The 15,742-nt window shown below is 39.4% G+C and overlaps 1 protein-coding gene across 3 annotated transcripts in view; it reads right to left on the bottom strand.

The window, feature by feature from the left end:
* Window positions 1-15,742, bottom strand: part of CTNNA2 (catenin alpha 2) — a 1,130,561-nt gene that overhangs the window by 722,354 nt on the left and 392,465 nt on the right. For all 3 annotated transcript variants that reach the window (XM_053588738.1, XM_053588740.1, XM_053588739.1), the window contains exon 7: window positions 12,727-12,930. In XM_053588738.1, coding sequence (XP_053444713.1) covers window positions 12,727-12,930 — 204 coding nt within the window. The remainder of the gene's footprint in view (window positions 1-12,726; window positions 12,931-15,742) is intronic.

The raw sequence follows: 15,742 nt of genomic DNA, 5'->3' as shown, positions 1-15,742 counted from the left end.
AAGGCACATGTCAAGCCTTTGGGCAGACCTGGCTCGCTGACATCACTGTGCACTTGAGGAATTATGGGAAACTGGTCCAGCACTCTGGCTATCAGGGTTACTGCATTTGTAACTGTGTCCTACCACCACAGCCTCCACCTAGAGACTGAAACCATGAGACTCTGCACCCTCGACAAAAATCATATTCAATTGCCTGCCCCACTAGCACCCAACTCCTGCCCAAACAGGATCTGCTTTGTACCTCTGTGAGGAATGCTGATAGCTGTCCCACAAGGCTGCTGTTGTCAGCCTTCTATCTGGGGCTTTGGGCAGGATTCTGGTAGGATCTATATAGGTGCTTGCACAAGAATGATTAGTCTAAGGCCTGCTGTCTATTAACCAAGAGATCAAATTAAATATCAGGGAAAAGATGGGCAATACAGAAGGGGGTTAAATAGAGAAAAGAGAATACCAAAAACCCAGTGTTACATGTAGGTTCATTAAGATATAAAACATGACCCAGTGGAAAGAACTGAAGAGTGTCAAGAAGATGACGCAGACTTGAGTTCTAATTTCAGTTCTACCTAACCATGTGACCCAGGGAAGGACCTTAACCATTTGCTTTGTGGAAGATAGCTTGATAGCCATTTTTGCCCACAGGGTGAAATCAGAAAACAGAAGTGTTAGAAAAATGGATGTTGATTGTTTGAGAATCCTGGAGGAATAAAAACATAATAATAATCAAAAATAAAAGTAAGGAAAGGATATGGTTTCATGGGTTTTACAAATGGCAGAAAAATAATCTCATAGATGAGGAAAAGAGGCAAACAGGAAAGATAAGAGGCATGAAATTAGGCGAGTGGTGAACAAAGAGACAATATCTGTAATAAGGTAAAGTTCAGAGAATCTTTTTATTTGTAAGTGTCTCATGGATGCAGAGCAAAATACCTTTCCCAAAGGATCTGCATGTCTATATTGTAGGGATAAAAAGTGTGAAATTAGTCACCAGAACACAGGCCACTGAACTGATTCCTCCTAACACCCGAGTGTGCAGGCCGAATAATAAACGTCTTCTCTTATTCTTTTTCTTATTGAGGTGAAATTCACGTGGCAGGCTAATGCTGTTATCTTGAGTCTCTTTAGGGGGACAAAGAGGAAGGACATATTGACCTTTAAAGGTCTCCACTGGTAATGGCAAAGAGTAGGGGAGGATAATCAAAAGGATGAAAATTAAAAAAAAAAACAAAACATTAAGTAACACTGTGAAAATATGATTCAGAACACAGGAAGAGGAAACTTATGATACCTGTCTCTGAATGAAATGATGTGCATTGTGTTCAGTGAGTCCCAATGCCGGCATAGTCCAAGGCTTGTGCAGGACCAGAGGTGGAGAATGCCTTGGAAAATGTGCAAAAATACAGCTTCCCAGGCTCTGTCCCTGAAAATTCTGTTATTTTAGGATGGAGGAAGGGCCCTGGAAGATCTGTTTTTCAAAATCTCCTTATGTGATCCTGACACACAGATTTAAAAATTTCTAGAGCCGTCAGGCAAAATGTTGCTTCTTCTTGGCAACTGTGGCCTAGAATAGTCACCAAAAGAGCTCAGAACAAAATTCAAGGTGCAAACTGGCAAAGGCACAGCCCTGGGTTGATGCTATAAATCTCTCAGTGGCATCCAAACTGGCAAAGTTCGTAGCAACTGAAGCCAGCAATTAAGCTGTTAAGAATGAGGATTTTTCAACAATCTGTGAGACTGGATATTTCAGTTCTGGCACTTGACAGCACAGGCCTTCTAAGGATGATAAATTGTCTTTTTATAAGTATGGGAGTAGATGTGTAGGAAGAGGTGTGTTTGAGGACTATGAGGGCGAAAGAAGTTTTAAAAAAAACAGCTACCCTTCAATTAGTATCCCACAGGGTAGAATGCTGTTTAGGATTCACTTGTCTATTTCTAACTATTTCAAAGAAGAGATTAGCTCTTCAGCTTCAGGAGCCACCCCCACCCCCAACATCATGAATGTCCAGGCTGAGTAATACACAGCTCAGAAAGACTTCCTGGGAGATATTTCACTTGATGGTTTCTTATAAAAGTGTTTAACCCCACTCAAACATAAAAGAAAATCCATTTAAAACCCATGCTCCATTATAATAAATCAACACTTGATTTGATCCACTGACTTACTGCATCAGATATTCCCTAACTTGTCTGCTCCTAAGAATCATCTGGGGTGCTGGCCAAGCTTACAGATCAAAAACCCCTTCTGCAGGGGACCGTGATTTGTCCCCGGGCTAGGACTCTGGGGACAGAGCACTTAAGTTTTAAAAGCCAAATCCTGTGAGCCTTCTGTTGATTTATCTCTTTAGGTATATATCCATACTCTTTTGTCTTTTAGAAAGTAATAAGTTAAGTAATTTCCTAAGCTCCCAGCCTAGCCTGCAGAATGCTACAGGAGCTAAACCAATGCAGCCCATCAGACACACCCCCTAAGAACTTGTACCCAACCAGGTCATTCAGTAGCAGCAAAAATAAAAGTGAGCTGCTTGGTGGAGCTCTATGAACTGAAGAGCAAGCAAGTGACATGCTTTGTATCATTTTTATCTCTACTGATAGTTACTGGGATCATTTCAGGCCTTTCTAGAAACAATTAATAAGGGCCTTTGCCTAGCCTTAAATAAAGGTTTAGCCACAGAGAAAAGTCTGGGCGCTGCAAAGTGAGGTCTGAGGAAGCCAAGCATACTTAACCTTAGCTAATGCACTTACTGTTTTATCAGGCAGTAGACCAAAGGCAAAAGATAAATCATTTTGTTCCAAGACATGGGAATCAATGGACTTAAATCATATGAGTTATGTTTCTTCTTCTTTTTCTTCTTCTTCTTCTTCTTCTTCTTCTTATTGTTATTATTATTATTATTATTATTCTTGTTGTTATTATTATGGAATTTATTTACAGCCTCTGACATGCCAGGCTACATATACTAGATTCTGGGAAGTGTGAACAAGACAATATATCCCTTGTTATGGGAGGTAAATTCCAGTAAATGTACAGATAATAACAATACAAAGACATGATATCAGTTTTGAGTGTGGCAGGTGCTACAGCAGAATTAAATATACTGATGTAGTAAAAACCAACATATTTGAGCTGAAACTTGGTGAAGAAGGAGCCATCCCTGCAAAGTTTGAGTGAGAGAGAGCATTTTGACCAGGGAGAAGATACGAACAAAGTCACAGAAGCAACAAAGAGACTGGCGTCTGTGAGACAGGAGAAACGTCACCAACAGTGAAATACTTGGCTCTTAGTGTGTAATAAGTTTCTAACTGAATTCAGAGATATGTTTCTGAGTGCTCAAAGCAGCATCATTCTCAAGCAAGGGAGCTTATCTTTGGAACAGCCCATATGGGAACAAGAATTCCTGAGTTCTGATCTTCCCACATACTTTGTTAATTAAGAAAAAAAGTTTGTCCAGGTTTATCAGTTGTAATGGAGGAAAGGAGGGAGCTGCTTCCCCTGACAACCCTGTGAAGTTTATTGCCATACCGGGAAGCCTCTTCCAAGACCAATTGAAAGCCAGTGCCATCCAGGCTGCCTTACCTAGGACAGTCACACCTGATGACTTGGCAGCCAACCATATCAACAATCCTTGCCCCATGGCTAGGTCAAGGTAGCCCTTTTCGCTGTCATCACGTTTCTTGTTCTCCCCCATCACAGAAATTGATCTTATGTAGTCCAGAACCAACTTTCAAGGACTCAGTGAGGGGTCTGCCTGACAGGAGAGAAGCTAGCTAGAATTCTAAGGACAGAACTTAATTTTACTATAGAAGCAAATTCTTATTCCCATCTTCTGTTTCATTTGATAGTTTTTTTCTTTAATTCTATCACCAAGAAGAGTTCATTCTAGATTCTAGAAGTCTGCCATGGGAAAGCAATGCTATTCAACAAAAGAGCTGCCAAAAGATTACCAGATCCTGCTTAAGAGTTTACAATCTGTACCACTTTAAATGGCAAAGGCTGGGCACACTCAATTACATGTTTTCTTCGTCCTCATTAGCCCAGGCTTATGGCAGCCAAGAACCTCCTGTCCTGGCCCTTCAGGAAACCCCACATTCCCCAGACACTGCGACACCCGGCCTACACTTTGAGTCTGTCCAGTCAGTTCTGACAGTCCCCTTGCTCCCTTATCAAATCTCCAGTACTCTCTTCAATTTCTTTAAAACATTTTATAATCTGTGTCTAATAACTGCAAACCTGCAACTCTTGCAGGACTAATCTATGACTGGTTGGTTTGGTCAGCGCTTACTCATGGTGGCTTGTTTGAGTTTGCTTTTAATGATTCTAAAATGTCAAATTATGTTCTTTGTAATATCATCTTTGGAAATTCTTTGAGGCCCGAGTGTAAAGTACGTTCCCCTGAAGAACATTGATATTTACTTTTACCAAGTCCCTGGCAACCCACCACTTAGAATGTCTTTACATGAAATTCTGGGTAAACTTTAGGTCATGCTAGAATATAGATTCTGGCCCTGATACTGAGTGACTGTGGGATTTTGGTCAAACATTCTTGGCGGAGGAGGTGTTCTTTTTTTTCCTGCTCTTTAAAGACTAAAAGAAAGAAAACACACATTCACATTTTTACTCTGTGAAAGGAAGTTTCATTTTCTTAGATCATACCCTAATGGGGTCACCATCTGGGAATCCAGGCTTTATATTAAAGTCCCTAATCTTACTAGACATCCAGCTGAGTCATCAAGCTTTGTGTCCTGTTCTTTGTACATATGCCCTATTTAAAACCCTAGTCTTGGCCATGAGAAATCTGTGGGCCCATTTTTAGCTACTCTCTTATCATTTCTTTTATCTTTGCAATTCCTGTGAGTTCAGGCCTGTGAGTTCATCCATACATTCAAAAAAATTTAAAGAATTTCACCAAGCACACAGTTAGTGGACAGAAGAAAGGGATGGAGGGATGAAGAGAGGATGTTGGTAGGAGGTGTGAACAGAAGGGCAGAGAAGTACTGATTGCTCGGTGCTGTTTTTCTGCTGAAGAGAATCAATTGTGCAGGCCTGGAGTTGCTGTGACCTTCAATGCTCAGACTGTATAAATTGTAGAAGTAACACTGGGGGCACTTTGATGAGAAGGCTGTTTCCCCAAAAATCTTCCTGTTAAGAGATTGCTGGCCAGCTGATGGAAAGAGACCTCACCTTGGCCCGTTAGCAAGATCCTTGCACCATGAGTGCTGTGGGGTCCTTGTTAACTCAGCAGATGCCAGGGAGGGGGGTCAACAGAACAGGACCAGGTTCTGTGCAGACATGTCCCATGAAGCTTGTTTTTCCTTTATCTTTCTATTCTCTTTAACTCCACAATGACCTCAGTGACCTTGACAGCATAGGGCTTATATTTGCATTTGAGATTAATAAAATAGAATGGGGAATAGGAGCACTGGCAGGGAGCTTTCTAAAGGCCATCATGTCATGTGATCTGCAGGCACTCCCCCTTAACCCCCCATGGATCCTGTTATTGCCTTTACACAGCTGAGAAAAAGTTGAGGCTCAGAGAGTCTATTTTGTCTAAGTCACATCACTTAACAAATGACAAACTGGCAGCACTTATGCCTGCTGCCAAACTATCCACCGTGGAGAATTTGGGGGTGGGAGTCACAAAAGAAAGCCCTTCTGCTGGCCATGGAGAAGAAACGTGAGATTTCACTGAGAGTTGACGTGCTACAAAGGAACCAAATCTAGGGAGGCCTAACTTTCATGAGTAAGACATTTAGTTGTATGTCACAAGTTGATACCAAATGTGTACGGCATGCCACACTTTTCAAAGGACCTAAGTCTCCTTCTTGGATAATCGCCCTACACACTGGGTCCTTTTAGGCTCAGGCAGGCCTTCCATGTTTCCTCGGGGCCTGGATGCTTCCTACACCTGTGCTCGATGGCTGTGATGGCTGCTGTGCCCAGATCACTCCAATTCCAGGTCTCTTCATACCTGCTACTTGTGTGGGGCCCTCTCACACTTGCTCTGTGGGACTCCTGAACCTGACACAATGTCTTTCATGCTCATGCCCTCATTATTGTCTCCAGAAATGTCCTGGCAGCAAGACTGGACATTCTGCCACCACCTGTGTCTGAGTCAGTGCCACCCACCATGTGCCTCCCTCCACAACATCCCTTGGCTTTCTAAGATCCTATTACTGTGGAGCACCATCAGCAAAGAAATATGATAATAATAACAGTATAAGAAGAAGGAAAGTAAGAAAACATTGAAAAGATTGTGCCACCCTGTACAAATTCCAGGGTCCCTCTGGGAGCGCCAGTGAAATCGACCTGGAAATGCAAACGTGATTGAAAATGCCAGGATGCAAGCACAGAAGCCTAAAGAACTTCCCAAAAGACTTCCACATCAACTATGCATATCTCTTTGAAGAGTAGATTCAAAGGACAATTTCCTACCTCAAAGAAAAAGCTGGTAAACCTAATCATACTCTTTCAATGTCTAAGTAAGAAATGTCAACCAAAAACAAATTTTAAAATTGTCTCTTCATGGAAGCACAAGTTTTAGATGGGAGGTATAATTGTGCAGATCAACTTGAAGTTCAAAATTAACAGAGAAGGGGGTACTGAATATATTTAAAGGCAGAAGATAGAAAAGAAAAGAAAAGATGCAAATAAAGAAAAGGCAAGGAACTCCTCCCTTCACAGGCATTAAATTTGGGGTATTGGGAATCTTTCCCTTAAATGAAGCCACTGATCTCATTAAGGCAACTTTTAATTTCCCATTAGAGTGGAGGGCTATTATGGAGAGCTATGGGCAACTAGGTCACAGATGGCCCACAAACATTTTTGAACACTACTTTCTATTCTGTTTTAAGCCAAACCTTTTAATAGAGGAAGTTATTATTAGTTGAGCTGACTTTTGTGAATTTCACCACCTCATGTATATATAATAATGAGAGAGAAAAGACAAGGCCTAGATAATACTGGAAACAAGTTTTCTGTTTAATTAACAAAACCTTATTCTTAAGGAATAACAATTAGTCATCCCCACCTTTCTATCTGGGAGAAATGTGGCAGGATAATAATTCCTAAAATAAGTTATCTTTCTCGTGACACTCCCTTCATAAACTTTCAATCCTTCTCTGGAATTCTCGGTTCAGGCCAAACGCTGAACTTTGTTCTGAGTCTCTCTGAGTAGAACTGCATATGGCCAGCTTAGAGAGTTTTCATAAATGAAAATCAATCTGTGTTCTCCGTCTTTTCTCATTCTGTTCCTCAGTCATGCTTCCGGTCTAAATCAGAACTCTCTACTTACACTGCCAGCACAAAAATCTTCCCTACTTATCTTTTGCAAAACTTTTCTCTAAAAATATACTCCAAATGAATTGCTTCTAAATGAATTATTACATATTAATACAATAAAATGCTATGCAGCCAGTGAACATAAAGTTAGATAATGTTTATTGATAAGGTAACATATTCACAACATATTGAGTAAAAAAAAACTAGGTTACAAAAATTATTTACAATATGAGTCCATTTTTTCAAAAAGTCAGGGCATAACACATGTGCATATATAAATAGACCACTCTTTATGTTCAAAATGATTGCAAAGACATACACCAAGTTATCACCAATGATTAGGGAATGAGATTAGGAATGAACTTTACTTTCTTCTTTCTTTGATTTTTGGCCTTTACAATGAACATATATTTCTTTTACACTATATAAAACAAAACACAATATAAAAGCCACTATTTTCAGAGACCCGGTGGCCCTAGGCAGCCATCACTTCATGTATTAAGTAGGCTCCTTCAAGAACACCCTTATGTTAAATTCTGCTCTATAACAAAGGCTGTGACAATAACATTTCAGGCACTTATGTGTATGTGTTCCCAAATCAGTATGTCTTCATGTGCTTTTAACACCTGCCTAACATTGGAAACTTATACGTTGTTAACCTCAGAGATCCACTTAGAGGCTTTAAGTGGTGTGGAAAAAATTGCACCCAAATATATATATATTTGGGTCCAACTTTTTATTTTATATATATATATGTAATTATTTGAAAAAAATACAGTTAAAAAATAAGACACCACATTTTAATACTTTTTGCCACCAGGATCTTTGCCATCCTTGAGCAAACAAAGTTTAATTTTATGATTATTTAAGAAAACTATAGTTCTGCATTAGTCCTTAAAATATTTAGAGCTACACAGTCTATGCATACGAAATGAAATAGTTTTATAGCAGCACAGTAAGGTCCAGGCACTTTTGTTCATTGCATATTCTCTTTAAGGCCTAGCAGTGAATTGTGCTCAAAAAGTAACGGTTTCATGAATCTTCTTATTGTTCTGTATTTACCAGTTCAGTATCTAGAATAAACATTAATTTTACTCCTTACAGTTCTGCATTACAGTTTAACACTTAGGATAAGTATTATATTTTTATTGTTTAATAAGAATGTGACCCACACTTGGATATTTTTGGTGATACCACTTTGAAATAAAATTGTTCTCTTTAACTCCCCTTTCAAACACAATCATCTGTTTAGCAGAGTACCCAGCCATTGTCAAGTAAGCTACTTACAAATTGTTAACAACATCTGAATAAATCAGAATTTTCTGTGCAACCCAAACCCGTTTGTTACTAGATGCAGCTGATATGCCTAGGACTGCCATTCAAAATGTAAATGTCTATTTTATGTTAATGAGCAAGCACAGTCTTCTCACTAGTCACTTCATAGCACATTTTGTTTAAAACATAGTCAAAACGTGGGTACTTTATTCCACTTCTCCTATCATCTGGTCCAAAAGACCATCCTCTCAGCAATTATCCTTGGGCCCAGGGCCTCCTCTCCTGTCTTCCTGCTTTCATCTCTTTTTTTAGCCTGTTCTCAACACCTAAATCCTGGCATTTTCTGCCTAGCACTGTCTGGTGGCCTCCCATTCCATTAGAATGAAAGTCAGATTTGTATAATGATACACAAGGCACTAGATAGACCCCTTCTGCCCCTGCCCAGCTACTGGCTCCAACAGGCACTCAGGCTCCAGGTTGGTTCCTCAGACACACCAGGCACCTGCTCACAGCAGGGCTTGTGATTTGCTGGTCTTTTAACTTGCAAGGCTCTCTGCTCCCTTGTCTCATCTCAAAAAGGCCTTTAACTGAAAGTCAACTGAACACATGTTTCCCAGGCCATCCTTACTGTGGTATCTCATGTTTTCTACCTCTCAGGTTTTATATGGATATTTCCTCTTTGCACTGATCACCATCTGAAATCATTCTTGCTCAAATCGCTTATGTCTTTATTGTCTACATTTTGTCATTAGAATATAAGCTCCATGACACCAGAGAATTGCATCTGTTTTGTTCACTTTTATGTCCCCAGAAGCCTAGACCAATCTGGAACAAAGCAGCCAGGCAGACAATACACATTTGTTAAATGAAAAAAAAAAAAAAAAATTCTAAATTTGACTTCATCACAACGTTCCTACAATAAAACACTATACTTAGTTATATACTATCACAGGGTCATTTTTAAGATTTTTCTTTTAATAGAAAAAGGAGTTTTACTGCCACAAAAAAAGCTATATAAAATTGTAAGTTACAGAGGGAAGTTTATAAATGGGAACTATTTATAGTACTCAGCAGAATACTCCAACAACTGCACTGCTGGCACTGATCCAAATTAACATTTATACCCCATACAGCTTTTGAATAAGAGTCTCTTGCTAGCCCTTAGTTTCCACATATGTATAATAATGATAATCTATTTAAAGGGAGATTATTTTTAAGAATCTTTTCCTTTGGGTTTTATCTTAAACTGGATAAAGTAATTTAAGGCCAGACAAGGCTTTTATAAAACAATTCCAACCATCTTTTCTACCACTGCCAGGCTCTGTGATCATGATTTTAACCAAGCACATCTGTCCCCTCAGCCCTTTTTCTCACACCAGTTTTTTTTTTCTCACACACACAATTTGAGCTCAGTGTAACCCATGTGGCTAAACATAGCCCATGCCCCATGATGACTCCCTTCTCCTAATCAACAGGAGGAAGCTTCTGCCCACAACCTCCATCTCCCTCCTTTCCATATCACTTGGCACGTATGGGATAGTAGAACCTCCATGGCTGACCACCTCCATACATTGGCCATCTCCTAAAATTGACCTAATTTTCAAAGAATGAACATGCACCCAATGTACATATCAGTACAGTAGCCCTACTTCCTTATGTTGCCATATGTTGACAAGTTTGTTACAGTTCCTTGGGTGGTTAATTTACAGAGATTCTACTGTACACAGTTTTAGAACAACGTTGGCTACCAGTGAGCATTAAAAGTTGAATGTTCATGAGAATTTTAGAATTCAGAAATGTCAGTTATGCCAATTGTTAAGTCTTTTATTTTCAGTTTAATGATTTCTTTATCCTAATGGTATTGCCTAGCACATTAAGATGAAAACCTGCAAGGTGATAATTTGATAGCACCTTTATTCCCAGACCTGAAAAAAATTTTTTTTAAAAAGTATCTTATTAAAAGTTCAGGAATGACTGATTAATTTACTGGTTGCTGTTAATTGTAACGTCATTTTCTGTTAATGCATAAATGTGTGTTTTCTGTTAATAATAATATATGCTATATAAAATAAATATAAATTGATTTTGTGGCAGTAGAAATGAGCACACCAGAGGCTGATCTCGGAGGCAGTCGAGCTGTATACAATTCTACACTGAAATCATTAAACAATGTGAAGTCCAACATTTTATACAATTTATATAAAAATAAAATGGGAGGTGTTTTATATCAGGCTTTGATCCTGATGGTTCAATGAGAAAAAAATTTGTACACATTGAAATTTAAGCACTATACCCAAACCTGTATTATCTGTAACTATGTCAAAAGAGAAACTGAGATTTCAATAAAAGTACAAAACATTTCTGCATCACAAGGTGCTGAACAGAAAAACAAGTGCCTGGAGTCAATAAAATATAAAAATCTATCAGCTCTGCTAATCTAGAAGAGTTTACACTGAAAGAAAGAAACTTCTACTTGGCAGGATTCTAAACATCAAGCTCAAAATTGCATGTCACATCTCTATGGAACCACTTTAATCACATTCTCAGTGATTTCTATTCACAGGAACTTTTTTTGGTTTTGGTCTGATTTATTTATATTGAGATCTTATCCAGCACTGCTATCTCTGTAGTTTCTACTTCTTTCTTGGCTAATAATTATTTCTTGATAGAAATACCAGCATGCCCTAGTGTAAAACCAAATTCCACATACAAGTAATTAGCCCATTGCTATTTTGTTAGAAACTACAAATAAACAGAACCCCAAGTTTTATAAGCATTCTTTTTTTGAAAAATCTGCTATTCAAAAGATTCACTAAGGTGGGAGACCCTTGTGATCAACGTTTCTAGCTGTACCCTAAACAACATCCACAGCCCAAAATCACAGAAAACGTTAGCCATCTAGGATCCTATAGAGAAGTCCTCACAAGCATGACGCATCCACCTTTGATTCTTTCTGTGCTGAAAATGGGGAAGTCTTCTGAAATGAAAGAATCTGAAGGTTCATGGAAGGGAAACAGATTTTGTTTTTTAGTTTATAGTATTCTCATCAAACATCCCTTTGCTTTCAGAATGAAGTGCTCTGCAGGGGACGTAGGACGAACCCTATCTCTGACACCACCGGCTCCTTGCCTGCGTGTCTGTTAGTCAAACAGCTTCATTATAAAGAATAGCCAGACGCTGGTGGGAGGGGCGTAGGCTGACTGCTTTGTCTCAGGGTTGCCTCAGAGGGGTCTAACCATACCCAGCTTAGACTTTAAAAGCTGTGAGCAGATTTTCAGTGTCCCTTTTACCTACCTGTCCCTCCACAGAGCATTCCCCAGAACATAATGTCAAGGCCTCATTTATGTACACCTTTTTTTTTTTTTTTCTCCCAATTTGTGCTGAATTCTCTCAAACCCAAAAGTCCAGGTGGGAAACCCCAGATCATTCACTGTTGCAAGCTCTGGGCAAACACCTCCGCTGAATGAAGGTAGCAAATCAATACCAAAATGTAATGCCTTTCACAGCAAAGAATATGTGTTTCATCCCACCTCTTTGCAGTTAACAGTATACAAAAACTGTCACATTTTGTAACTCTAGAAGAGGATGGCTATGACCTGTCAAAATACAACTGGACACACAGCTATGTGAAAACCTAAAGATTCTTTTGTAATAACTCCCAATTGCACAACCAATCAAGAAAGCTCCAAGTTTTACTGCTCTGCAGTTAGAACTTCCCACCTCCAACAGCTCTGTATAAACATTTTAAGATCTATTATATTTATTAATGCCACATAGGGGTGAAGATTAGCACCTACAGCTTTGCCTAGCTCTGAAAGTGCTCTTTGCAAAAGAGGACTTAGTGTATCCTCCAGGGTTTCCATCCATCGTTTGCCTTTACAAATGAGATCTTAACTCAAAATTCACAGCCACTAAAATGACCAAGAAGAAATCATTCAAATAAAAAGCGAAAGAACGACTCTCCATCAGATACCTCCATTCTAACTATGTGTGTAGACGCACACACGGGCACGTTCTGAAACAAGAGGACACACGTGCTCCCCAGTGGTTCTCGGGTTTCACCTGATTCTCTTTGGGGAAACACCTGTCTGTCCTTTCCTGCTATCCAAGCTTTCGTAGTGCCATAAGATCGCAGAACTAATGCACCGAGACACAGGAACAGAGAGCCCAGGACTTACGTTATTCATGTACTCGCTGAGCAGGTCCTGCAGCGCCTGCCGCACGGCGTTGCACTCGGCCACGATCCTCTCGCGCCGGTCGTCCCGCGTGCAGGAGGAGTCGGCCATGAGCGCAGCGCCGCTGATGATGCTCTCCAGCCGCTCCTCCAGGGACGGCCGGAACCGGGCCTCGCTGAACGTCATGGGGTCCAGGATGATCTTGTTCTGGAAGTATCACAAAAAAAAAAAAAAAAAAAAAGAAAGAAAAGAATGAGCACAGAAGAGATGACTGCCTTCACACCCTGTTTCCTAAAGCAGAAAACTCGGAAGCCAGGAAAAGAGGCCCTTTGGATGGGAAACCACTTTCTGACACAAATTTTCAAGTGGCCTTGACAAAATGGTAACTTTTGGTGAGATATTTTGTCCTCAGTGTAATCTTCAGGTTGAAAACGGCACATCTTGTTCAAAGACTATGTTCTTGGCAATAGCTATCTCCACTGAAGAGTTTTTAAATGACATTGTGGCACTGGCTTGGGATTTTTTAAAAAAAGGAGACCTTCAAACAAAGTACATTTCAGTGTAGAACTGTGGGGAATTACATGAAAAGGATGGAGCTTACACATGGTATGCAGTCGACAACCTGCTTTAGCCATGACTAGTATATACGTTACGTGCTCCTCATGAGATGCAGAAGACCCATGACATGATCACTTTTGCAACTTGGGCACAGAACATCCAACAGAAATATTTAGTACAGGTTAATTCCCCACTAGGAATTATTATCTTTTATGGAAAAACTAGTGTTCTGGAAAAAGGTTCATAATGTGTATGAGAGATTTGTCACAATTAACTGACAGTGTCCTGACAGATGTATTAACATGTTCTGAAGGATCCCAGCTAGGGGAAAAATTCTAGATGCTTCCTAAAAGGATGGCCTCATGGAGAACGTAAGCTTACTTTGACCCTAGCAATGCCTGAGGAGCCCGGAAATGCCATAGGCAGAGATGTCCAGAGGCAGAAGGAAGCATACATCCAGAATTCAGGAGCCCTATCAGCCTTTATAGGGATCTGGGAATTGTAAGGGACATTTGGATACAAAGTAGTGGAGGACATGCCAGTAAATTAATAGAGCAAGAAGAGCAGACCAAGGAAGACCTTGGTAATGTCAGTTTCTAAGGGTATGCGGAGGAGTGAGAATTGAAAAGGGAGAGAGAAAAGGTGGTCAGAAATATAGCAGCAGAACCTGGAGAACTCTCAGCAAATCAGGAGAGTGGAGGGACTGATGAATTGTGTGATATGAAATGTGTGAAGCACAGAGGCAAAGTTGGCATTTCCCCAAAATGGTTTTCTTTGGGAAAAATCATTTCTGCCCTAGGCAAAGATCATTTCACAATATTTAGAATGACCTGCTGCAGGAAATGGTGTGCTCATGTCATTGGAGGTGCATACTTAGATGTCCTATAACCAGAGTGTCCATGATGGAGTCAATGGTCTTCAATCTTAGAATACTGTGGCTGCAATTGCTATCCCCTTACTGTTTTCTTAAATATTTACTTAAATATTTAAACATTTAAATGTTTACTTAAATATTCAGCAGCTTAAAAAATAATGAAGAAACACAACTTGCCATGTGTACAAATACAATGAGAATAGGGAGTGATACTATTGCCAATCAACCATCTGCTGAGGACCTACTATATGCCTACTGTGATGCTTAATGCTAAAGTGAGATTGGGGAGAGGAGCATAAAAAATACTTCTATTTTTTTTTTATTTTAATGTAGTATAAAATACCTGTTTACTATTACAAATAAGTCCAACTGTGTGCTCTGGGAAAGTTTATTCTAGCCCCCAAAAGCATGCTAAGGTACTTGCTAAAGGTTGCACTCAGAGGATCTGGGCTGAGATTCTCAGATACTTGTTAAAATGCAAATCTCTATACCAGGGAGATAGATCCTTTGAGCACAAGTTGGTTGGGTCTCAAGGAAATGAGTGTAGGCAGGTTATGACTGAAAACAAATAGGTATAGATTAGGCACAGACTGTGGGTAAAATCCACTGGAATTTCAGATGTTTTAGAAAATCACTAACTTATCAAAACTCCCCCTTGCATTTAGAAGGCAGATGAATGAGATCTTGCAAACAGGAGACAGATACTCTGGGCCAGGCTTTGGAATAATAACCACTTTTACATTCACAGACTCTTCTGTCTTGGAAAGGGGATGAAAAAGGGATGTTTACTGAACCAAAAATGTGCTATTTGAGCTTTGTCTCTTGGCATTGGTAGTGGGCACAGTTGTCCAGTGTAAAAAAAAAAAATCATATGGTTGACTCAGTACAGTGGATGGCTCTTCAGGATTCATCATTACAGAATTATCATTTCTAAGAGTCCCAAAGGAGAGCAGAGGTGAGCACAGGTATTCCTGCTATTTGTGCCATCACTGTGTCTGCATAATCTCTTTCCGGAGAGATCCATCTGAATTTTTTTTTCTGTCTTTCTCTCTGTGTCCTGCATTATTTATGACATATAATGTTCATATATGTGTGTATATATATACACACACATACACAAACACACACACATGATTATGTATTTTTACTACGTAACATGCATTAGGAACTCATATTCTACTTAAAGATATGACTTGTCAAAATATGATGACCATCTTCCTTATAAAGAATATTGTCAAAGATTTTCAGAGAAAATCATGTTAACATAAAATATAATAAGAATTATTTACTCTGTTCTAAGATTCTAGGAGACTCTTCATAATCATATATTGGCTCCAAGATAAATTTTTATTATATTTTTGAATGAGAAATATAAAGAAGTGTCCATTTTACAGAAAAATACCAAGGTAAATTCAAACCTTCAGTAAGGGCCACAGAGAGGAGAATGTGTTACCATCATTAACACTATATAAATTATTTTCCAGAGAACACTGACTTTAAAGATATAGTGTTTTGATGAAAAAATAAGGTTCCCTACCCAAATTTTCTTTGGAAATAATACTGCATGCCTCAGAGCAAATTATCATA

Source organism: Nycticebus coucang, chromosome 4 (genome assembly GCF_027406575.1).
Source record: "Nycticebus coucang isolate mNycCou1 chromosome 4, mNycCou1.pri, whole genome shotgun sequence".
NCBI classification, from domain to species: Eukaryota; Metazoa; Chordata; class Mammalia; order Primates; family Lorisidae; genus Nycticebus; species Nycticebus coucang.
This window is presented reverse-complemented; position numbering and strand designations above follow the sequence as displayed.